Genomic DNA, 21,872 nt, shown 5'->3' with positions numbered 1-21,872 from the left:
CTGGGGAGTCCAGCTCGGTCCCTTGCGGGAGGGGACACCCTGCGTCCACCCTTCTGCCACAGGCCAGGCAGCAGCACTTGCGCACTTCTGTGGTCTGAGCGGCAGCCTGGCCCTGTCCCTGAGGCTGAGGTCCTGGCGCCTTGGCCTCAGCTGCCCTCGCCCAGGGTGTCAGGCCGCATTCTCTTCCCAGGGCCCCCAGGGGTGTTGGGAGGAACAGGGGAGGCGGGGTCCCCTGGCCTGGGCCATGCAGACTCCACACGCCCGGGGGAGCTTCAGGCTTTCCACCTCACCCAGGGGTCCAGGCTGCTGCTGGTAGCCACTGATTGTGGAGCAGCTGCCGTGTCCTGTGTGGGCGGGGTCCTGGGGTCCATCCGTGAACAGGACAGGGCCTCCGGAGGGCGGCAGCCCCGGGGACACCGGCCAGCCGGTGGGGGAGCGGAGCGGGGGCTGTGGCCGAGGTCTGGGCCGGCTCAGGCGGAGCCCTTGCTCCACCACCTCCTCCTCCCTGCACTGCAGGGGCGCAGGGCCTGGGGGGGCCTGGGGGCCGAAGGCTGGGGCTCCCAGAGGCGTGTGTGTGGCACCTGCGTGCCGGAGAGGCCCCGGCTGGGCCGGGCTCCCCAGTCCCCTGTGGACGGCACGGTGCAGTTCTTCGGAAACTCCCTGCCGCTCGGGCGCCTGTCTCCCGCTTCTCCTGGAGGGCCGGGCCGGCGGTGCTGGGACCCCTGCTGGCCCTCCCTGGGCCCCGTCTACTTCCTTCCCGACTGCTCTCCCAGCCGCGCGGTGTGCCGGTGCCAGCTTCCCTGCGGCCGCACTCCTGCTCCCTCCTTGATTCTCACTTGGCGTCTTCCTGGGCTTGCCAAGAATGCCGGGAATTGGGGGAGGGGGCGCAGGAAATGCCTGCCTTCCTCTGAGGCTGCAGGGGGTGGGGGTGCGTATGGGGAGGAGAGGAGGCCCAGTGGAAGCTGTCGCGGCCCCAGCGGCCCCAGCTAGGGCGCGAGGCCCAGCTCAGCCACTGTGGATCCTGGGGCTGACAGCCCGGCCCGGGTGTGCCACGCTGGTCCTTGGAGAGCCGCTCCAGAGGGGCCCTTGGGGGGCTCTTCCTGGGGAGGGGCAGCCCTGGGTCCTCCCTGGGGAGCCTGACCACCTCGGCCCCTCTCTGGGCAGCAGTGCTCTGGCCAGAGCAGGACAGGCTGCTCCTGGAGGTCACCTGACACCCCTCCCCCACCTCAGGGAAACTCTAGCTGACCGAGGAGCCAGGCTCTGGTGAGGTCTCCAAGAAGCGGGAGCGAGAACCGGGCGCCCCAGCCGCGGTCAGTGGAGGGGGTCAGTGGTGGTCACCCACCCTGCACCCAGCAGAGGGGGGGGGCTGGGCTGCGTCCTCACTGAAGCTGCTGGTATTGGTGCCGGCAGGGGTGGGCCATGTCCTGAGCCCCAGCCCTGCCCCGGCCCTCAGGCCTCTCGCTGGGTCAGGAGGCGGCCGCGGCAGGGTCTCAGCAGGTGGCCGTCCGTGAGTTGTGCGGAATCCAAGGCGGCGCCCAGCCCCGCAGGTCGGGCCGCGGTGGTCGCCGGCGGCTGCGGCAGAGCCCTGCCCCACACATCTCTGGGGACTGGAGCTCCGGCGGGAGCAGCTGGCTGGCGTGAGGGCTCGCCCCGGAGAGCACCTGGGTTCTTGGTCTCTGTGAGCCGCAGCCGCTGCCCGTCGTGGGCCTAGGGCTGTCAGTGCCGGCGTCTCCAGGGCTTGCTGGTGTCTGCCCGAGGTGCCGGGGCACTGCAGGACACTGCCGGAGCTGGGGTGTGGCCTTGCTGCCCATGGCCCGGAAGTTGGGCAGCTGCTCCAGCCTGGAGCTGCCCCCAGGCTGGGAGAGGGCGTCCGTGCACCGCGGCCCCAGCTGTGTGTTGTGTCTGTTTCCATAGAGAGAAAACAGCGCGGACGCGGCCAGAGGGAGGAGGCAGAGTCCGAGGAAGCCGGGGAGGCCCTGGCCGGGGCGGGGCGGCCCCTGCGGGCAGATGCGGTGCACACACCGGGCCTGGCTGCTCTCCACGCCCCCTTGGGAGCAGTGGACGCTGGAGAGGCCCTGAGGCGCGCGGCTCTGGGACCAGGTCTGTGTCTGGCCTGTGCCTGCTGCTGCTCCGGACAGAGCACGCCCTGGGAGCTTCCCTGGCCCCGCCAGGAGCTTGCGGGGAGGCTGCGAGGCTCTGGGAGTTCCAGAACGTTCCTGAAGCCGCTGTCCCGCTCAGGTGGCGCAGGATGCACTCCCGGAGCTGAGGTGACGTGGCCGTGCAGCGGCCCCCGCGAGCTGCGTCGCTGTGAGGGGTGCTGTGGGGCCCGGGGGCAGGGTCCCCTTCCCCATGGGCTTACCCTGGGGACGTTGTCCTGGTGCAGCGTGGGTGGCCGCCTCTTCACTCTGGGCCAAGTGACGTGGGGACCGGTCCTCGGGTGGCAGACCACGGGCAGGGAGGGCAGCAGTGTGGCAAGGCAGGGGCCACACCAGCCCTGCCGCTTGAGTGCCGCCGAGATGGGCCTGTGCCATGCTGGGGGCGGAGCCTGCCCTCCTGTGACGGTGACTGAGCAGAGCTGGTACCGTGCGCGGGCCAGCTCAGGTGTTGTGGGGCACGGGTCGAGATCTGGCGTGGGTCTGAGGCGCGTGTCGGCACCAGGGAGCTGTTTGGGTTTTTACCCCTCCTTAAGGTTTTATTGATTTATTTGAGAGGCAGTTACAGACACAGAGGCCTTCCATCCGTTGCTTCCCTCCCCAGACGGCTGCAGTAGCTGGCAGTGGGCTGATCCAAAGCCAGGAGCTTCTTCCAGGCCTCCCGCAACGGTGCGCTTGGGCCCTCTTCCTGGGCCGTCCTCACTGCTTTCCCAGGCGCATTAGCAGGAGCTGGATCAGACGAGGAGCAGCCGGGACAGGAACCGGCGCCCATGTGGGATGCTCAGCCGATGTTGACATTTGGGCCTAAAACACTTCTTTTGGAAGATTATTTTTAATAGAAAAGTTGTCACCAAGTTCTCTCAGCTGGGGTGAGCTGGCCAAGTCCTCACTGGCCTGGTCTCCCCAAGTCCTGGGTGGGGCCGCCCAGGGACTGTGTGGCCAGGAACCGTGCACAGACCAGGCTCGACTCAGGGGAGGCCTGCCCAGGCTCTGCTCTGAGGACAGTCGGGGCCGTGGCCCAAGGCCCTCTTCTGTGCTCTGCCCCGGGGTGCTGAGGGTTGACTGCCATTTAGCAACATTTTTGTTTTTGTTTTTTAAAAAAATATTTATTTGAGAGGCAGAGTTGGAGAGAAGCGGAAGCAGAGGGAGACATCTTCCATCCACTGGGTCACTCCCCAAATGGCCGCAACGGCCGGAGCTGGGCCGATGAGGAGCCAGGAGCTTCTTCCGGGCGTCCCGCACGTGGGGCCGTCGTCTTCCCCAGGGGCGTTGATAGCAGGGAGCCGCGTCAGAAGAGGAGCAGCGGGAGTTGAACTGGCGCCCTCGTGGGTGCCGGCGCTGCAGGCGGCTCTGAGAGAGAAGCCGCGCATCTTGTCAGCACTCAGCGCGTCTTCAGTGGGAGCGCCCGCCGGCCCGCCGTGGCAGCGCAGAGGTGCAGCTGGCACCTGTGCCGCGGCGTGCGTGGTGTCTGTCCTCGCCGCCGCGCTGGAGCGCTGCTCACTGCAGAGCGGCTCCGCCAGGCCTGGTTTCCGCCCGCCCCCCCCCCCGGGCTGTGGCAGACGTGGTGAGGGCTGGGTGCCTGCCTCGGGCCCGCTGCGGAGGCGGGGCGTCCTCTCCCGCGGAGGCCACTGGGGATATTTCTGTTTAGATTTTGAAGATGGGAAAGTGCTGGCCCTGGACAGGAAGTCTGTCCATGTGATCTCCTGAGCAGGGAGGATTGCAGTTTGGAGAGAAGTGGGATTATCGGAACGTCTTCTTCCCAAGACCGCGTCGCGGCGTCAGCTCCGCACACGCCGTCAGGTGCTGCCGCGGGCCTGCGTGTCCCGTGTGCTTGTGTGTGTTTGGATGGCGAGTGTGTACTGTATCGCGTGTGCCTGTGTTGTGTCCCGTGTGTTTGGTGAGCGTGGGCTTGTCTGGATGGCGGGCGCGTGCACTGCGTCGCGTGTGCTGTCTGAGGCGTGGGCAGCCGGTTTCAGCTCCAGGCTGCCTGGCGGCCAGCAGCCGTGAGCCCCTCCTCCCTCCGAGGCCTGCAGAGCCTGGGACGCGGCTCTGCCGACTGCCACAGCTTCCCTGGGCCTCGTGTGGGCCACGGGTGCGTGGCCTGAGTGTCGCAGCACCAGGGCTCCCTGTCACTCAGCCACTGTGGTAGGAGGGGCAGAGGCCAGGACCGAGGACCACTGGGGACAGGAGGCGAGGACGCAGTCTCCTGCTGAGCTGCTGCGGGAGGGTGTGCGGGGCCACCGCAGCACCACTGCTGCCCTGTGCCGGAGTGCCGCGTGGCACTTGGGGCCGCCCAGGGCGAGCAGGCACCGAAGGCCGAGAGGCCAGAGCAGGTCCCCTCCGCGGCGTCACCCATCTTGTTTCTATGCGTCTTATTTGCTTATTTTAATCTGTTTCTTTATTTGAAAGGCAGAGGGAGGAGGGACAGGGAGAGAATATGACTTCCGTCGTCTGGTTCACTCCCCAGGTGGCTGCAACAGCCGGGGCTGGGCCGGGAACTCCGTCGGGTCTCCCACGCGGGTGCAGGGGCTTTCCCATGCTGCTTTCCCAGGCCGTCAGCAGGGAGCTGGATCAGAAGCAGAGCAGCCAGGACTCGAACCAGGGCCCACACGGCTTGCAGCTTTGCAAGCGGCAACAGCCCACGGCGCGGGCCACCCGCTTCTGGGGAAGGCCCCCTTAATCTCGTGGGTTCTGAGCGAGTACCAGGAGCGCCGCCTCCAGTGTGCACGCCCCCCCCCCCCAGCACTTCCTCCGGCCCAGGGTGGGAGGGCGTTTTGTCTTCAGGATCCCTGGTGAGGGTGGCGGGCCGCCAGAGGTCCATTATGACGCCCCTCCCGGGCCGAGTCAGTGCCCTGGAATGTCTGCTGAGCGGCCTTGGGGGGGGGGCTCCACCCCTTCACCCCGGCTCCCCCCTCGGGCGCTGCGCACTCTCGGTTTCGAAAGTGAGGCTTCTGAGGCCCCCGTGTGCCCAGAGTGAGCCCTGGGCTCAGGCTGGGGGATCCTGGGGTCAGGACAGACATCCAGTGTCTCCTGGAGCCTGCATACGGCCCATGTGGCCGTGTTGCCCGGGCATTGGCCACTGGCGAGGGCGGTCAGGCCAGACCTTGGTCACACACATACACAGCACACGTGTGTACACACATAACCCCACATACACATACACGTGTGTGCTCACACATACACGCACACGCCCACATATGTGTACACATACAGACGCACCCCACGCACCCGGTCTCTCCTCCCTCCAGCACTTCCCCCTGTTGACAGACCCACGGGCGGCCCTCCCGGTCAGCCCGAGTGGCCCACGTGCAGGGGTCCGTGGGGCGGTGGGCCCGGGAGGCCTGGGGCTTAGCAGGCTGGGCAGCTCCTCGGCGGCGGCGGTGACCTATTTCAGTTCAGCGAGAGCTGGAGCGATCTTCAGAGTTGGTATTTTCAGCTCATTTTGGGGCTTGGAGTTGTCTTGCAAATTTAATCTACTTCCTCCCGTACCACAATAATCAGAAAATAGGTTAATTTAAGCATACTATGAAATATGAATTGTGTGTAAAACACTAATGGTGCTTACAAAAATAGCTTTGTAATTTCTAGAACTGTGAACGCTGAGGAAGGGCCACCCCGGACCCTGAGCTGGTTCCCAGGGGCTGCAGCGTGCGGCGTCACGCCCCACACACGTGTTCTCTGCAGGCGCCCACGCCCACGCATGTCGTGCGGATGTCGGATCCTGTGTGCTCGAAGGCCTGGGCTGGGAGGCGGGAGCGTGGCCTACAGGCCCCTGAGGCCCTGGGGGACCAAAGGCGGTGGTCGATCCCTTACCCTGTGGGAGGGGTCTGCACTCGGGGTAGGGTGTGGACACGAAGGAGACCCCAGCCAGGAAGCTGCTCCTGTCCTTGGTGTGGGTTCTGGGGGAGGGGCGTGTTCCAGGCCCTGTCTTCCCGCGTGTTGCAGCTGGTCCTTCCCAGCCAGGAGTCTGCGGTGGTGGGTGGGCTCTGGCAGGAAGGGGAGAGACCCCTGTGTTCTCGGTGTGCCAGGCCTGCAGGCTCCACGCGGGGCGGGGGTACCTGAATGTGTCGGGGAGGCCGTGTCTGTTCCTGAGATCAGCTGAGCCAAAGGACGAGGGGCCTGGAGGGGCCTGCAGGCCGCCCAGCTCTACACAGCTGTGGGGCAGTGACCGGGGCCGTGCATCGGGCCAGAACCAGCAAGGTACCCTGGGGACACGGGCTCGGTGAGCTGCTCCACGCCGTGCCTGCCATGTGGAGCGAGATGCTGGCAGAGATGGTGGTGGGGACCATGGTGCTGTCTCTGGGCTGCCGCCCCACAGGCTGGGGGCTGGCATCCCACACGGGCACCAGCTCACGTCCCGGCTGCTCCACTCTTGATGAATGCAGCAGCCAGAGTTGAGCCGAGCCAAAGCCAGGAGCCAGGAGCTTCTTGCGGGTCTCCCGCGTGGGTGCAGGGGCCCAAGCACTTGGGCCACCTTATACTGCTTTCCCAGGCCACGGCAGAGAGCTGGATTGGAAGTGGAGCAGCCGGGACTCAAACTGGTGCCCATATGGGATGCCGGCACTGCAGGAGGCGGCTTTACCCGCTGCGCTGCAGCGCTGGCCCCCTGCTCCACTTCTGAGTCAGCTTCCTGCTAACGCACCTGGGAGAGCAGCAGCAGATGGCCCCGTGCTTGGGCCCTGCACGCATGTGAGAGACTTGGAAGAAGCTCCTGGCTCCTGGCTGCAGCCTGGCCAGCCCTGGCCATTGTGGCCATGTGAGTAGTGAGCCAGCAGATGGAAGATTGATTCCCCCCCCCCCCCCCCGGCTTCTGTAACTCTGCCTTTTGAATAAATAAAGTCACTAAAACACACACAGGCTGTGCCCTCGCAGTCTGGCCCTGCTTGCTCATGGCTCGGTTCTCAGTCTGCATCGCTTTGTTTTAAGGATGTATTTATTTATTTATTTATTTGTCAGAGTTACAGAGGGGGCGGGGTGGACGGAGAGACAGATCTTCCACCAGCTGGCTCACTCCACAAATGGCGGCAGTGGCAGGATGAAGCCAGGAGCTTCCTCTGGGTCTCCCACGTGCTGTGGGGACCCAAGCACTCTGGCCAGTTTCTGCTGCTTCCCCACACGCATCAGCAGGGAGCTGGCTTGGAAGTGGAGCAGCGGGGACGCCCCTTCCCCTGAGCCCACGGGGGACACTGGTGCTAGCCCACAGGGGACGCTGGTGCTAGCCCACAGAGCCAGCGTGGGCCCTGCGCTGCTTTCTAACTTGGATCTACTCCGTGGCAGGTGAACTCTGCCGGTGAACAGGACGACTCCTGACGCTTAGTCTCTGGGTGAGGCAGACGCGCCGGGCTCCGGCTTCTGGAGAGGACTTGGCCGCGCTGTGGGTGCCTGCGCCGGGTTCTCAGCTCAGGACCCCCTCACCCTGGGGGTGGGAGATGGATCCCAGGCTCTCTTCCCAGGGGTGTATAATGTGAGGGGGGCTCGTGGCAGGGCCAAGGCAGCCCCAGGGGCACCGGTCCTGGGTGCCTGGGTTGGGTGGGGGAGCAGGGGTCAGGGCAGAGGAGGACGGGGATTGTCAGAGCCTGGAGCTGGGAGCAGGGCCTACAGGCTGCTGGAAGGGGGCTTGGGCGCAGTCTGCCGTGCGTGCTCGTCTCCAGCAGCAGGATTTGTCCCAGGCTGCGGCTGCCCGAGCTGGTGAGGGTAGGGCTCACGTGGGGTGCAGCCATCGGGGGCTGTGGGAGGTGGAGGCCACTCAGACCCTCTCAGCCGCACAGAGACCTTAACCCTAACCCTGTGCCCCGTGGCCACTTGGGTGAGCTTGGGTGTGCCTGCCCTCACCCCGCCTCGTCACAGCTCTGCGGTAGTCACAGTGGGGCGCTCGGCAGATGGCGGCCCCTGCCCGACACCCACACCACTCAGTCTGCCCCTGCTTCCCTGGGGGTGGACCGACTCCCACCGGGGCCAGGGAGGAGGCGGTGTGCAGCCGCTGCCCTGGGTGACAGGGTGGGGAGGTCCTGCGGGGCTCCTATTAGTTCTTGATGGGTCGTGTGTGCCCGTGTGACGTGGGCCCTGCTGTGGATGGGCACCTCCCTGTCTGGTCCCAGGAGCTTCCCCGTGGACCTGCCGTGGGCGGACAGTTTTTCTTTTTTAAGATTTTTCATTTAATTTATTTGGAAGAGTTATAGAAAGAGGTAGAGCCAGAGAGAGAAGGGGCTTCCATTCCACTGGTTCACTCCCCAAATAACCGCAACAGCCAGAGCCGAGTTGATCCGAAGCCAGGAGCCAGGATCTTTTTCCGTGTCTGCCACATGGGTGCAGGGGTCCAAGGACTTGGACCATCTTCTGATGCTTGCCCAGGCCACAGCAGAGAGCCGGATCGGAAGTGGAACAGCCGGGACTCGAACCGACACACATATGAGGTGCCGGCACTGTAGGCTGGGGCTTTAACACACTGTGCCACAGCCCCGGCCCCATGGACGGACACTTTGTGGTACAGGCCTGGGAGCTTCCTGGCGTCCCTGTCGCTGTTGTGGGTGTGGAGCCCGTGCAACTCGGCCGTCCCTGGGCCCCAGGTGCCTTGCTCTCAGGCTGCCGTCGGTGAAAACCATTAACTGGAGTTGGGGTCCCACCAGGTTCATTGTCAGGTTTTTGGTTTTCTAACAGGCTCTTAAATAACGGCTTTATGGCTGTCACTCGTGGACCGTGGTCCTTCCTGTTCACCAGTGTGGTTCAGGGGTTCCCAGCACGTGCGTCCATTGCCAGTACCCCAGAAAGAACCTGCACCCGCCAGCTGTCACGCCCCATCCCCCCCCCCCGCCACCGCCACTGCTGATCTGCGCCGTTTTCATGGGCATTCCTGTGGCAGACATTTCACAGAACACGAGACTGGCTGGCCTCTGTCGCTGGGTCCTCGGGCCCCTGCCCGCTTCCAGCCACTGCCTCCTCCCACCGCGTGCACCCTGTCCCTCCCGTGTCCCCTCCGTGTGCTGGTGGATGTCCAGGCTCCTCCTCCTCCCGGGAGCGGACTTGCTGGTTCTGTGCTTGGCGTCCGGGTGCCTGCCAGGCTTCTCCGGCAGCGGCCGCCCGCGGCCCAGCCCCCGGCTGACATCCCCACCTGTGGTGCCCACGGCTGCTGACGCTCGCTCACACTCCATCACAGCTGAGCCGGTGGGGGAGGCTCCCAGGCACTTGTGTGACCCGTGGCCGCGTTCACAGGACGAGCTCTGGGCCCTGCTCCCCGTGCTCTGGGTCTCCCGGCAGGGGTGTTGCTGGGGACGGGGTGGGGCGGGGGATTCCGTGCAGCGGCTGCCCCGTGAGGGCTCCCACTCCACATCCCGACCCACACCGGTGGCTGTCTGGGCCGCCCTCGTGCCGTGGCTTTGCCTTGCATTTCCCTGGCTCGCCGTCGAGCGCCTTCCTGTGTGGCTCTGGACGTGGGTGGGCTGTTGGGGGCAGCGTCGGCCCCTGGCTGGTGGTCTCCTCTGTGCTGCCAGCACCGGGCCCTCCCCTGACTGGGCAGTCACGCTCTGAGAATTTTCTTTCACTTTCATGATGGTGTCTTTTTTTAAGATTTATTTATTTGAAAGGCCAAGAAAGAGGTCTCCCATCTGCTGGTTCACTCCCCAGATGGCTGCAATGGCTGGAGCTGAGCTGATCCAAAGCCAGGAGCCAGCAGCTTCCTCCAGGTCTCCCACGCGGGTGCAGGGCCCAGGACTGGGGCCTCTTCCACTGCACTCCCAGGCCACAGCAGAGAGCTGGATGGGAAGTGGAGCAGCCGGGACTCAAACCAGCGCCCATATAGGATGCTGGCACTGCAGGTGGCAGCTTTAGCCGCTGTGCCACAGCACCACCACCACCCCCTTATAAAGATTTATCTATTTATTTTTGAAAGAGATGAGAGCGAGCGAATGCGAGATCTTCCATCTGCTGGTTAACTCTCCAAATAGCCGCAGTGGCTGAGGTCGGGAGCCCAGAACACCGTCCAGGTCTCCTGTGTGGGTGACACCTGCTGCCTTGCTGGGAGCACTCCTGTGGGAGCCGGTGCCGGCCTCCGATGCTGTCCAGGGAGGTGCAGGTGTTTTATGGTTTTTCCGTTCGTCCATTGCTCCCTGTGCTGACCAAAGCCTTCGCCGTGTTAGCGGCCGTGGTTCCCTAACCCTAACTTGGGGACGTCCTGACCTGGAGCACCCCTTCTTGGGGCCAGGCTTCCGAGAGCTCCAAGAACCTAGAGTGAGTGACGCCGACAGGGGTGGCAAAGCCAATGGCAACAGTCATTTCCTAACCACGCAAACAGATCCCCCCAGCCTTACGGCCTGCGGCACGTTTGCTGCGGAAGCCTGCACAGAGCACCGCCTTCGTGAATTGGTGCCCCCTTTAAGAACCATGCGTCGTGGTGGTCCTGCTGCCGTGGCCACAGCACCGTGGCAGTATGGGGCTTCAGTCAGCCACCTCCCAGAGGCCCCTCCCATCGCAGGTGCAGGCGCCCCCCCCACTGAGGGGCACCTGCCTGAGACCCGAGCATCGTGCGCCGGCTGTGCTGTGTCCCGGAGCTGAGCCTGGCTGTGCTCAACACCCCTGCGAGGCGCCCGCCCTTGAGCAGGGTGCTGGTGGGAGCGCCTCGTGGGGCTCTGTGTGGCCCCTGCTGGCACGGTGGGCTGTTTCATGTCCACAGACGGCGCTGACAGCGTGGAAGGGCTGGCGCCCCCAGCATCTGCGGGGTTCCCGGGGTGACCCTGAGCTGGGCCTGTGACTTAGCAGGAAGCCCGAGTTTCCGGTCCGCTAAGTTCTGGGTGTGAGACGCTCCTTTGGAGCAGGTGTCGGCCCCTCCCCTCGGGGGTTGGGGCACGGCTGTGGCCTCTCAGGAGGGGCCTGTCCAGAGAGGCGCAGACGTTTGGATGTGGGTGTGTAAGTCCTGGCCGATGGGGGCCCTTAATATGAGAAGCATGGGCCCAGGGCGGCCCTGCACACCCCCTTCCCTGCCGCCTCCCTGGCACACAGACCTGCTGCTCACCGGCACCTCCGTCGCCTGGTTTAGCACCGGGACCCTGCCATCACCCAGTCCTGCCCGCCACCGAGAGGCTGGGGGCTGACGCCCCTTACTCAGCCCTCCCCCACCTGTGGGTGCTCCAGAGGAGACATGGCCTCCTGGCTTGGCCCCCTGGACCTTGAATGAGGGGGTGGTCTCTCCAGGCCCACATGCTGCTGTCCGTGGGGCCCGTGTGGGCCCCGCCAGGCCCAGGAGAGACACTGTCAGGGCACCTGGGGCCTCTGCCTTCTGGCCCTTTGGACAGAGGGACGTGGCTGACCTGTGGAATGGGAGCAGAGGTCACATCGTGGCTGCCCCAGCCCGTGGCCTTGCCTTGGGGTCGTCTAAGCTGACGGACCCCAGCCTGCCTCTGCGTCTCTCCAGCTGCCGCCTGCCACGGGTGGATGCTATGTGGTCATCTCCGTTTGGCTCTGCTATGGGCCCTTGACCCTGTCTGCAAAGCCTGACCCAGCCCAGGGTCTGGTGGGGGCGGGCGGCAGTGAGTCCTGAGTAGTGACTGCCAGGGGACGAGGATGCTGCCCCAAACACCAGGGTGGTGGGCCTTGCGGGGGTCCTCGTGAGGTCTCGGCAGGTCGGGCACTGGCCGACCTGGCTGCCAAGGCTCTCGGCGGCCAGCTGCAGGTGCACGGACCATGCCCCGCCTGCGTCGGGGTCACTCGGGCACCTGTGGGCAGGCCTCCTGGGCTTGGCGCCTCGGCACAGGCCGTCCACACCTGAGGCCTGGTGCTGGCTCACCTCCTGCTAAGGCGAGTGGACTGGGGCTGCCCCTTGCCCTGGTGTGCTGGGCTCTGCCCACAGTGAGCGGGGGGAGGAGCCAGCTGCTCCAGGACCTCTAAGCCCCTGTTCCTGAGGGCTGAGGAGCTGGCCTGAGCTGAGTGCAGGGACAGGCGGAAGAGGCCCCGGGGCTGTTCTTACTGGCTCTGCCTGCCCACCACGTGGCTGCCCTTGGCTGCCCGGAGTCCCATCCCGGAGCCTGTCCCCAGCAGCCGGGGGTCTGGCACTAGGCAGCGCAGTGCAAGGGTCACATCCGTGGCAGGGGTCAGTGAACGGTAGTGCCCTCGTGAGGGCAGCCGGGCAGCCTGTGTCTGCGCGCCGCAGGCCGTAAGGCTGGGGGAATGTGTTTGCGTGGTTAGAAAATGACTTGCCATTGGCTTTGCCATCCCTGCCGGCGTCACTCACTCTGGGTTCTTGGAGCTCTCGGAAGCCTGGCCCCAGGAAGGGGTGCTCCAGGTCAGGATGTCCCCAGGTCCTGACCAGCCCAGCAGGGCCAGCGTCTGTGGGTGTGAGGGCGACCAGCGCTGCCCTGTGTCTTCTGAACGGAGTTCACTGCAGGTGCAGGTTGAGGCTCGTGGCCGTTCCTGGCAGAACCGTGGGGGCTTGAGATCACCGCTGTTGGATTCTGGGAACTGTGTGGCCCCAGCCATCGTTAGGACCAAGCCCCTTGTCCCCATGTCCTTGGAGCCGGGCGTCCTTGTGTGCTCGCCAGGGGGCGTGGGAGCCAAGGGGCCACATCCTCTGAAGCCTGGTCCTCGTGCCGCTCCGTGCGCCGGCTGCCGCATGGCCGCTGTCGGTGGCCGTTGTCTGAGTCCACAAGGGGCCCTGGCACTAGATGGGCAGGAAACCCCTGGACACGGGGAGCCCCGGGGGAGCAGCGCTCGGACAGCCTCTGTGCTTGGGAGAGGTACTCCCCTGCGTGCCCAGGGCCGTGGCCAGGGCTGCCTGGGGCCTCTGGTGCCCACGAGGACTGGGAACGGTCGCTGTCGACCCCACCCCACGTGGACCAGAGCCACATCCGCCGGATCTGCAGTGCCCTCTCTCCCCCAGGCACGTTCTCGTCTCGTGTAAAATTTAGAAACAAAACAAAACGAGGCTGATGTGCAGCAGGTTACGTGTCCGCCTGCAGCCCCGGCACCCATGTGGGCTCCCATTCAGGACCCGGCTGCTCCTCCCCCCATCCACCTCCCAGCTGATGGCCTGGAAAGCCGTGGAGGGTGGCCCAAGTGCTTGGGCCCCTGCACCGCGTGGGAGGCCCTGAAGAAGCTCGTGGCTCCTGGCTTCTTATCAGCCCAGTTCCGGCCGTTGTGGCCATCTGGGGAGTGAACCAGCAGGTGGAAGATCCATCTCTCTCCCTCCCTCCCTCCCTCCCTCCCTCCCTCCCTCCCTCTCTCCCTCTCTCCCTCTCTCTCTCTCTCTCTCTCTCTCTCCCCCCCCCCGCCCTCTCCTGTATCTTTGCCTTTCAAATAAATAAATCTTAAAAAAAAAAAAAGGAGACCTCCCAAGTTATTTAAACAAGACAGTTTTTTATTTGAAATTTGTTGGGGGGGGGGGCTGGCATTGTGGCATAGCAAATATGCCCCAGCCTGTGACACTGGCGAGTGTCACTGTGACTGTGCGAGGGCTGGTTTGTATCGAGGCTGCTCTGCTTCCAGTCCAGCTCCGTGCTGATGGCCTGGGGAAGAGCTGCAGACGATGGTCCTAGCGTTTGGGCCCCTGCCACCCACGTGGGAGACCCGGAAGGAGCTCCTGGCCTAGCACTGGCCATTGTAGCGTCTGGGAGCGAGTCAGTGGATGGAGGAGCTTGCTCTCTGTCTCTCCTGGTAACTCTTTCAAAATAAGTCTTTAAAATAAGTAAATAAATAAATAAACTTTGGGGGAAGGCAGAGACAGGAAAATAGAAACAGAGGGAGACATTCCATCCACTGATGCCCACAACAGCGAGCCCAGGACGGGGAAGGGAGCTGGCGTGCGGCAGGGAGCCGAGTACTGGAGCCGTCGCAGCTGCTCCAGCAGGAGGCAGGGCGTGGGTGGAGTGCAGAACCGAACCAGGCATCGTGGGGGGGGTGCAGAACCGAACCCAGGCACTGTGGGGGGGTGCAGAACTGAACCAGGCATCGTGGGGGGGGTGCAGAACTGAACCAGGCATCGTGGGGGGGGGTGCAGAACTGAACCAGGCATCGTGGGGGGGTGCAGAACCGAACCAGGCATCGTGGGGGGGTGCAGAACCGAACCAGGCATCGTGGGGGGGGGTGCAGAACTGAACCAGGCATCGTGGGGGGGGGTGCAGAACTGAACCAGGCATCGTGGGGGGGGTGCAGAACTGAACCAGGCATCGTGGGGGGGGTGCAGAACTGAACCAGGCATCGTGTATGGGGGGGTGCAGAACTGAACCAGGCATCGTGGGGGGGGGTGCAGAACTGAACCAGGCATCGTGGGGGGGGTGCAGAACTGAACCAGGCATCGTGTATGGGGGGGTGCAAAACTGAACCAGGCATCGTGGAGGGTGCAGAATTGAACCAGGCATCGTGTATAGGGGGTGCAGAACTGAACCAGGCACCGTGGGGGGGGTGCAGAACTGAACCAGGCATCGTGTATGGGGGGGTGCAGAACTGAACCAGGCATCGGGGGGGTGCAGAACCAAATGCAGGCACTGTGGGGGGTGCAGAACTGAACCCAGGCGTCGGGGGGGGGTGTGTGGCAGAACCGAACCAGGCATTGTGGCGGGAGGGAGACAGGGTCCCCAGAGGTGGCTTAGCTGCTACCAAAACATCCACCCCCCTCCTCATTTTTTAAAAAATATTTATTTCATTATTTTCATCTGCTGGAAGGCAGAGCGGCAGAGACCCCCTGTCCTGTGGTGGCAGGGCCCAGGCACTGAGCCGCCAGCTGCTGCTTCCCGGGACGCCAGCACCCGACCTCACGCTCCGAAGTGGGTGCGGCTGAACCGTAACTCTGTGCCGAACGCACCCCCATCTTTAAGACCCCAAAGGCACCAAGAAGTGGCACCTGAGGTGGCTGAGCCCTGGGGACTTGTGGGTTTGGACTGAGTGGTGGGTTTGTGAGCAGACCCCGGGCCCTGTCAGCCAGCTTGGTAACACAGCGGCCGGTTCAGGGCCTGCTGCCCGGAGAGCCGCCTGCCCCGAGTGCTTCTGACAGGGTTTGCTATGGGGAACCGGGTGATGGGGGCAACCTTGGCCACAGCTGACCTCACGTCATCCACCTCGAATATCAGACCCGGCTTGTCTCGTGCCTTTGTCTGCGCCTCAGCCCAGACCAGTAGGAAGGTTCCAGAATCATGCCTGGGGAGGGGGCCGGTCCTGGGTTCCTAGGAGCAGCCCTAGCAGGCTTTTTCACCCCTTCACCCCACCAGGATGGGTGCAGCCGGCTGTCGGCGGTGCTGGCTTGCCCCTCGGGGCCTTGCGGGAGACGGGACGCCGTCAGAGCCCGCAGGGGTGGCACAGGCTCTGCAGCCCTCGTGGCTCGGCGCTTCTCCCTGTTAACAAATGCCCTCACATCTCATCCCTGCCCGCCCCGCCTGCCGGGGCCCATGGGGTTGTGTGCGGGAACCTCGGGGGGGCTGTGCCCACTCTGGCCCCTGTGTGCCGGTCCCGCCCTGGCTCCCGATGCCTCTCCCCAGATTCAGGCCCCTGCGCCCGCCCCCAGGAGGACACGGTGGACAGGCCAGGCCCCCGGCCGCCCTGCGGGGCTCCCCGAGCCCAGCCAGGCCCAGCCGCGCTGACACTCCGCCCCCCGCCAAGTCTGACGTTTCTGGGAGGCCGCGGCATCTGTGGCTTCCTCGGTGAGCGCCGGGTGCACTTTCAGGCCTCCTCAGACAGGAAGCCCCACCCTGGCCGCGCTCACCTGGGCGGGGCCTGCGCGCAGCGCTGTTGGGAACGCTGTCCTTGGCCGGTCTGCCGGGGCTGCCCTCGAGGCCTTGGGCAGGGGCTGTGCACAAGGACTCTGGCCAGGGCGTCCCTGCCCCCACCCGGGGCCTTGGGGAGACGGGCTTCCTGCCGTTCCCTGCTCCCGGGAAGAGCCCTGGGCAGGCAGGACCAGCATGGCTCTCACTCCTAGGGGAGCCCAGGGCCTCGGTGGAGCTCGTCCACATCGCTCCAGAGCTGGACCCTCGGCTCCTGCTGGCTCTTGGGAGCCCCAGTCCTCAGCCTGGCTGCAGGGAGGGGCCACTTCCTGCCAGGGCCCCGCTTGAGAGCAACCCTGGCTCTAGGAAGGTGGTGTAGACACACAGGGACAGAGCCTGCTGCAGCTGTGGGGGGAGGTCACCCTGACCGCCTCACGCCGGCACGAAGCCTGGCTCTGGCCCTGAGCAGTGGGCTCCGTCTCATCTCACCGCTGGGTGCGCGGTGCCGTCCGGTCCTCCTCCGGGCAGCTTGCTCACCTGGGCCCCGGGCACCAACAGCGTCTTCTGTGTCCGTCACAGGTCTCCGAGCCTCCGGCCTCCGTAAGACCCAAAACAGACGACTCCTCTTCCCAGTCCCCTGCGTCTTCCGAGAAGGACAAGCCGTCCAGCTGGCTGCGGGCCCTGCCCAGCTCTTCCAGCAAGGTGCCGTGCGGGCTGTGGGAGCCCGGGGTTGGGTCCCAGGCCTCTGGGTTTGGTGGCAGCCACTGTGGCCATCTGGGGAGTGAGCCAGCAGATGGAAGACCTCTTTGTGTGCAGGCCCCCGGGGAGGGCCACTGGGCGGTTCTGGGAGTGGGCCCTGCCACTGGCTGCTGTGCCCGGCCTAGCCTCCAGGACACGGGGCAGCCTGTCCTTGCCCAGCGGCTCACACAGGCCACTCCTGTCCCACAGAGCCTCAGCTGTGTCCACCCTCGCCAGCGCCTCTCCGCGTTCCGACCCTGGTCCCCTGCGGTTTCAACTGAGAAAGAGCTGTCCCCGCACCTCCCAGCCCTGATCCGAGACAGGTGAGTGCCTGGGCCTGCGGCCTCTCGCCCAGCTGCCACACAGCGCCGGTTCATTTCCAGAGCCGTGTGGTCCTTGGGGGCCCCAGGGCGTGGCCTCCTGGTCCTCGAGGTCAGTCCCTGTTCCAGGCTTCCTGGACCCCCTGCCTGGCCACACAGACCTCCTGTCTGTGGCCTTCCGAGGGGTGTGTCCTGTGACCGTGGTGCCAGCGCGGGTGGGCTCAGGGCGGGTAGACAGCCACGGTCAGCTCACGCACACCCCCGCAGCTTCTACTCCTACAAGAGCTTCGAGACGGCCGTGGCCCCCAACGTGGCCCTCGCACCACCGCCCCAGAAGGTCGTGAGCAGCACACCATGTGCCACCGTCGTGTCCCGGGTGCCGGAGCCTCTCCCCACGTGCGTCCAGCCACGGAAGCGGAAGCTGGCAGGGGACACCCCCGGAGCCCCAGAGATGCCGGCGCCCGGCACCGCCCCGGAGGAGGACAAGGACTCGGAGGCCGAGGTGGAGGTGGAGAGCAGAGAGGAATGTAAGTGTGAGGGGGCTTCCCGCCCGCGGGCCGGGCCGGGCGGTGCGGCGGGGCCTCCATGGGCGCCCGCTGACTGCTCCGTCTCTCCTCAGTCACCTCCTCCCCGTCCTTTGCCTCGTCCAGCTCCGCCAAGGACCTGAGCTCCCCGGGCGTGCGTGCCCCGCCCCCGGCCGCCCCAGACGCTGCGGCCCACGCCGACGCCCCGAGCGGGCTGGAGGCGGAGCTGGAGCACTTGCGGCAGGCCCTGGAGGGCGGCCTGGACACCAAGGAAGCCAAAGAGAAGTTCCTGCACGAGGTGGTCAAGATGCGGGTGAAGCAGGAGGAGAAGCTGAGCGCAGCCCTGCAGGCCCGGCGCAGCCTGCACCAGGTGAGGGCCCAGGCCCGCCCCTTCCTGGCCACCCCTGCACCGGGTGAGGGCCCAGGCCCGCCCCTTCCTGGCCACCCCTGCACCTTCCTGGCCACCCCCTGCACCGGGTGAGGGCCCAGGCCCGCCCCTTCCTGGCCACCCCTGCAGCGGGTGAGGGCCCAGGCCCGCCCCTTCCTGGCCACCCCTGCAGCGGGTGAGCACCCAGGCCCGCCCCTTCCTGGCCACCCCTGCACCAGGTGAGCGTCCAGACCCGCCCCTTCCTGGCCACCCCCTGCACCGTGGCTTCTGAGAGGCCCGCCCAGTGGCCCCACTTGCTGGGCCGGTGTGCACCATGGCAGAGTGTGTACAGTAGGTGTGTGTACACCCTGCGCACACACACACCTACACGCGTGCACCCGCCGCCTCTCCCAGGGCCCCGCGTGTCGTCTTCAGAGCCGGGGAGGCGGAGGCCCTGGCCTTGCTCGTTCTGGCCGCTCCCGAAGCTGCGTCTGGCAGCCCCCCCCCACGCCTCGGTAGGGACGGGGGCTCCCCGGCTGGGTCTGTGGCCGCCCAGCTTGGGGGAGCAGCAGCCAGAGGCCCCGCTGCGGCAGACATGGGACCCACGCAGGCCGCGTGGGGGGCTGGTGGCCGTCCGATCGGGACGGGGAGGGCGGCTGAGGGAGTGGCCCCGCTGCGTGGTCACGGCCGGGCGGGGGAGGGGCTGAGGGAGTGGCCCCGCTGCGTGGTCACGGGCCGGGTCTGCCCAGGAGCTGGAGTTCCTGCGCGTGGCCAAGAAGGAGAAGCTGCGGGAGGCCACGGAGGCCAAGCGCAGCCTGCGCAAGGAGATCGAGCGCCTGCGGGCGGAGAACGAGAGGAAGATGAAGGAGGCCAACGAGTCGCGGCTGCGCCTCAAGCGGGAGCTGGAGCAGGCGCGCCAGGCGCGGGTGTGCGACCAGGGCTGCGAGGCCGGCCGCCTGCGCGCCAAGTACTCGGCCCAGGTAGGCGACGGCCTGGCCGCCCCGCCCCGCCCCGCGCCCCGCCCCCTGCCCCGCCCAGCCCCCTGCCCCGCCCCGCCCCGCCCCGCCCCGGAGCCGTGTGCGGGCCGGCGCGGCTGACGGCGCTGTGCCTTCCAGATCGAGGACCTGCAGGTGAAGCTGCAGCACGCCGAGGCCGACCGGGAGCAGCTGCGGGCCGACCTGCTGCGGGAGCGCGAGGCGCGGGAGCACCTGGAGAAGGTGGTGCGGGGCCTGCAGGAGCAGCTGTGGCCGCAGCCCGAGCGCCCGGGCGGGGAGGGCACCGGCGAGCTGCAGCCCTGACCCCCAGCGGCGGGGCGCCCACCACGTCTTACTGTGCCTACTCCCGAGTGTCGCAGCCGCACTTGGCGTCCACGCGGGATTTACTGCCCAGGCCGGGGCGAGCCGGGGCGCGCGCACGCCGGCGGCCCGTGGCTGGCCCTCTGCTTGCTGGAACCGTCTAACATTTACACTTTTGTTATAAGCTATTTAAACCAATAAGGAGACTCGATGTTCAGAAAATCAACCTTTTTTAATGACTGCTTTTCAAAGCCCCAGCACGTGCCGCCGCCGCCGGGGAAGCCATCGCCGCTCATCTGTGCCCGCGGCCGCCGCGGCCTCGGAGGTTTCTTCAGTCTATTTTTTCAGCGACCGGGACCCGCGTCTCCCTGCCGCCCCCGGCAAGGGCAGGGGGAGAGCCGCGTGCGAGATGAGCCCACCCTGCCCGCCTTACCGCTGCCCGCCGCCGCCAGGAAGGGCAGAGCCACGCAGGGGCCGCCCGCCGCCCCGGCCGTCCTCGGCTCCCCAGGTGCTGGCCTGCGTGGGCCCGAGGCGTGGCCGGGCGCCCCCTGCCCCCGCTTCCTTGATTTGGGGACTGAGGCTGCAGCGTCAGAACAAAACACAGCATTACCCCCCCCCCCCGCCCCATCCTCGTCGGAACCAGACACGGCATTACCCCCCCCCCCCCGGTCCTCGTCGGAACCAGACACGGCATTACCCCCCCCCCGGTCCTCGTCGGAACCAGACACGGCATTACCCCCCCCCCCCCGTCCTCGTCGGAACCAGACACGGCATTACCCCCCCCCCCCGGTCCTCGTCGGAACCAGACACGGCATTACCCCCCCCCCGTCCTCGTCGGAACCAGACACGGCATTACCCCCCCCCCCCCGGTCCTCGTCGGAACCAGACACGGCGTTACCCCCCGCCCCGTCCTCGTCGGAACCAGACACGGCGTTACCCGCGCCCCCGCCGGTGTGCGCCCGAGCGCCCGGCAGCTCCGCCCGCCGCCGCGTCGTCCCGGCCGTGCGCGAGGTTTCTCCGGTCCTGGAGCAGTGCCAGCCCTAAGCGCTCCCGTGCTCGGAACCCCTCTGGTGCTTGGTTGAACAAGGGAATCACAAGAAAACGAAAATGCAAAACTGAACTCCGGGGCCGCCCTGTGCCTTCCAGCGTCCTGCGCGGCGAGTCCTGACCGCGTCGCCCCGCGCGCCCCCGTCTCCGTGGCGATGGGAGCTGCCACGCAGATGAGTTAGCGCGTTGATTCCAGGTAGTGTCGTTGCTCTCGACTGTTTATGCAAATCGTAGACGGTTTCCTACGCCCAGGCTTGAAAAGTGGTTTCCCAGGAGACGAGGCGGCCCGCCCCGCGGCCTCGGTATTTATTGAGTGCGGAAGATCGCGCGGGAATTCTTTGCTCGAATCCGAATCCGTTACAGCGCCGGCGGCGCCGCAGCAGAGACCAGGACGGCCGGCCCCCCGGCGGCGGAGTCTGCAGGGTCGGCCCTCGGTTTACCGCGGGGGCGCGGCCGCCGCCGCCCCCTCAAGTGCAATGCAAAATGGACATGGTGTATACGCAGCGTCTGTGTGGACGTTGTCCTTGGCTTCTGTCGTCCGTTCGCAGTCCCGGGGTCTGTAGGCACGGGACGCCCCTGCCGTAGGTCGCTCCACCACGGGCAGTAGCGCCGGCTCCGCCTTGTTCGCCAGAGTTGTGCTTTTCCGTCATTTCTTCAAGGGAAACTTAGTGGTTTAGTTGGAGCAAAGCTTTAATGTGTCGGCTTCCGCGTGGCTTCCGTGTCGCCAGGCCCGCCCGGGTCCGCCCGTGTCTTCTGTCGGGCGCCCCTTGGGGCCACGGGCCGGGCCGGCTGCCTCCCCAGCGTCGGTGGCGCCTCTGCCCCCAGGGCCCTCGCCTCCCGCCCCTCCCTGCGGGGGGCGCCCGCGGGAGCCGGGGTGGGCTCCCTTCACCAGCAGCTCGCACTCGGGGCCCTGGCCTGGGCGGGGCGCCCGTCCTCCGGCCGCTCCAGCGCAGGGCCCGCGCCTGGCCCGCGGCCGGCCCAGCTGCGAGGACAGGCTGTTGACTCCCGTCCGTAAAACCCGTCATCCAGACAGCGCGTGTTCACTTTAATCCTCATGGTTTCTCTCGCGAGGAGGTTTTTAACGAAGGGAAAACCAACAGCAATAACCTTGATTCTCGAGCAGCTACCCCGGCGGCGCGGCCCGCAGCGCCGGCGGCCGCAGCCCTGTACAGACCCGCTCGGCGCCCTGTATCATACGTGTACATGGTGGTCCCTTCTCACCTGGTAATCGTCTGTTTTCTGGGTTGTTTTTAACAAGAAAAACGCTCACGTGCGGGGTCGGAGCTCCGCCCCGCCCCGCCCCGCCCGCGGGCTGTTTCTGTTCTTGCTTTAAGTCAGGAGTCACAAATGACATTTTTTTTCAATTAAGGAAAAAAAAAAAAAAAAGAACCCCCGGACCCTCGTAGCCACCTGCCCCCGCACCGCCCCGGACCTCTGCTGCTGCTAATGACAATACGACGCTTACTCTGCTACTCGAAGACTATTTTTATGTCATTAATGTATGCTTTCTTGTTTATAAATGCCTGATTTAAACAGAACCTGCCGGGCCTGTGTGTGTCCCTGGGGCCCCGGGCAGGGGGCGAGGACGGGGCCGCACCCCAGGCCTGCGGGGTCAGCTGGAGCTGGGAGGAGGCCTCCACGGGCACCACGGCTCCGAGAGCCACCCTCAGTCACGTCGGCACGTTGGAGGGTGGACCCCAGCGTGCCACCCTGGCTGCCTGCCGAGGGTCCCAGGGGCCTGGCCACCGCCTC

The 21,872-nt window shown here is 66.0% G+C and overlaps 1 protein-coding gene across 2 annotated transcripts in view; it reads left to right on the top strand.

The window, feature by feature from the left end:
* Nucleotides 1-21,658, top strand: part of SKI (SKI proto-oncogene) — a 55,477-nt gene extending 33,819 nt beyond the window's left edge. Inside the window, exons 2-7 of one of the 2 annotated variants that reach the window (XM_051839298.3) lie at nt 16,409-16,531; nt 16,778-16,890; nt 17,155-17,414; nt 17,507-17,781; nt 18,528-18,758; nt 18,894-21,658. In XM_051839298.3, coding sequence (XP_051695258.2) covers nt 16,409-16,531; nt 16,778-16,890; nt 17,155-17,414; nt 17,507-17,781; nt 18,528-18,758; nt 18,894-19,076 — 1,185 coding nt within the window. In that variant the 3' untranslated portion in view covers nt 19,077-21,658. Of the gene's footprint in view, nt 1-16,408; nt 16,532-16,777; nt 16,891-17,154; nt 17,415-17,506; nt 17,782-18,527; nt 18,759-18,893 lie in introns of those variants that run through there. The other variant, XR_016210293.1, reaches the window with a different exon arrangement.
* The last annotated feature ends 214 nt before the right edge of the window (nt 21,659-21,872 follow it).

The sequence above is a fragment of the Oryctolagus cuniculus genome, chromosome 7, assembly GCF_051225735.1.
Source record: "Oryctolagus cuniculus isolate XC-2025 breed Fujian yellow rabbit chromosome 7, ASM5122573v1, whole genome shotgun sequence".
In the NCBI taxonomy this organism is placed as follows: domain Eukaryota; kingdom Metazoa; phylum Chordata; class Mammalia; order Lagomorpha; family Leporidae; genus Oryctolagus; species Oryctolagus cuniculus.
This window is presented reverse-complemented; position numbering and strand designations above follow the sequence as displayed.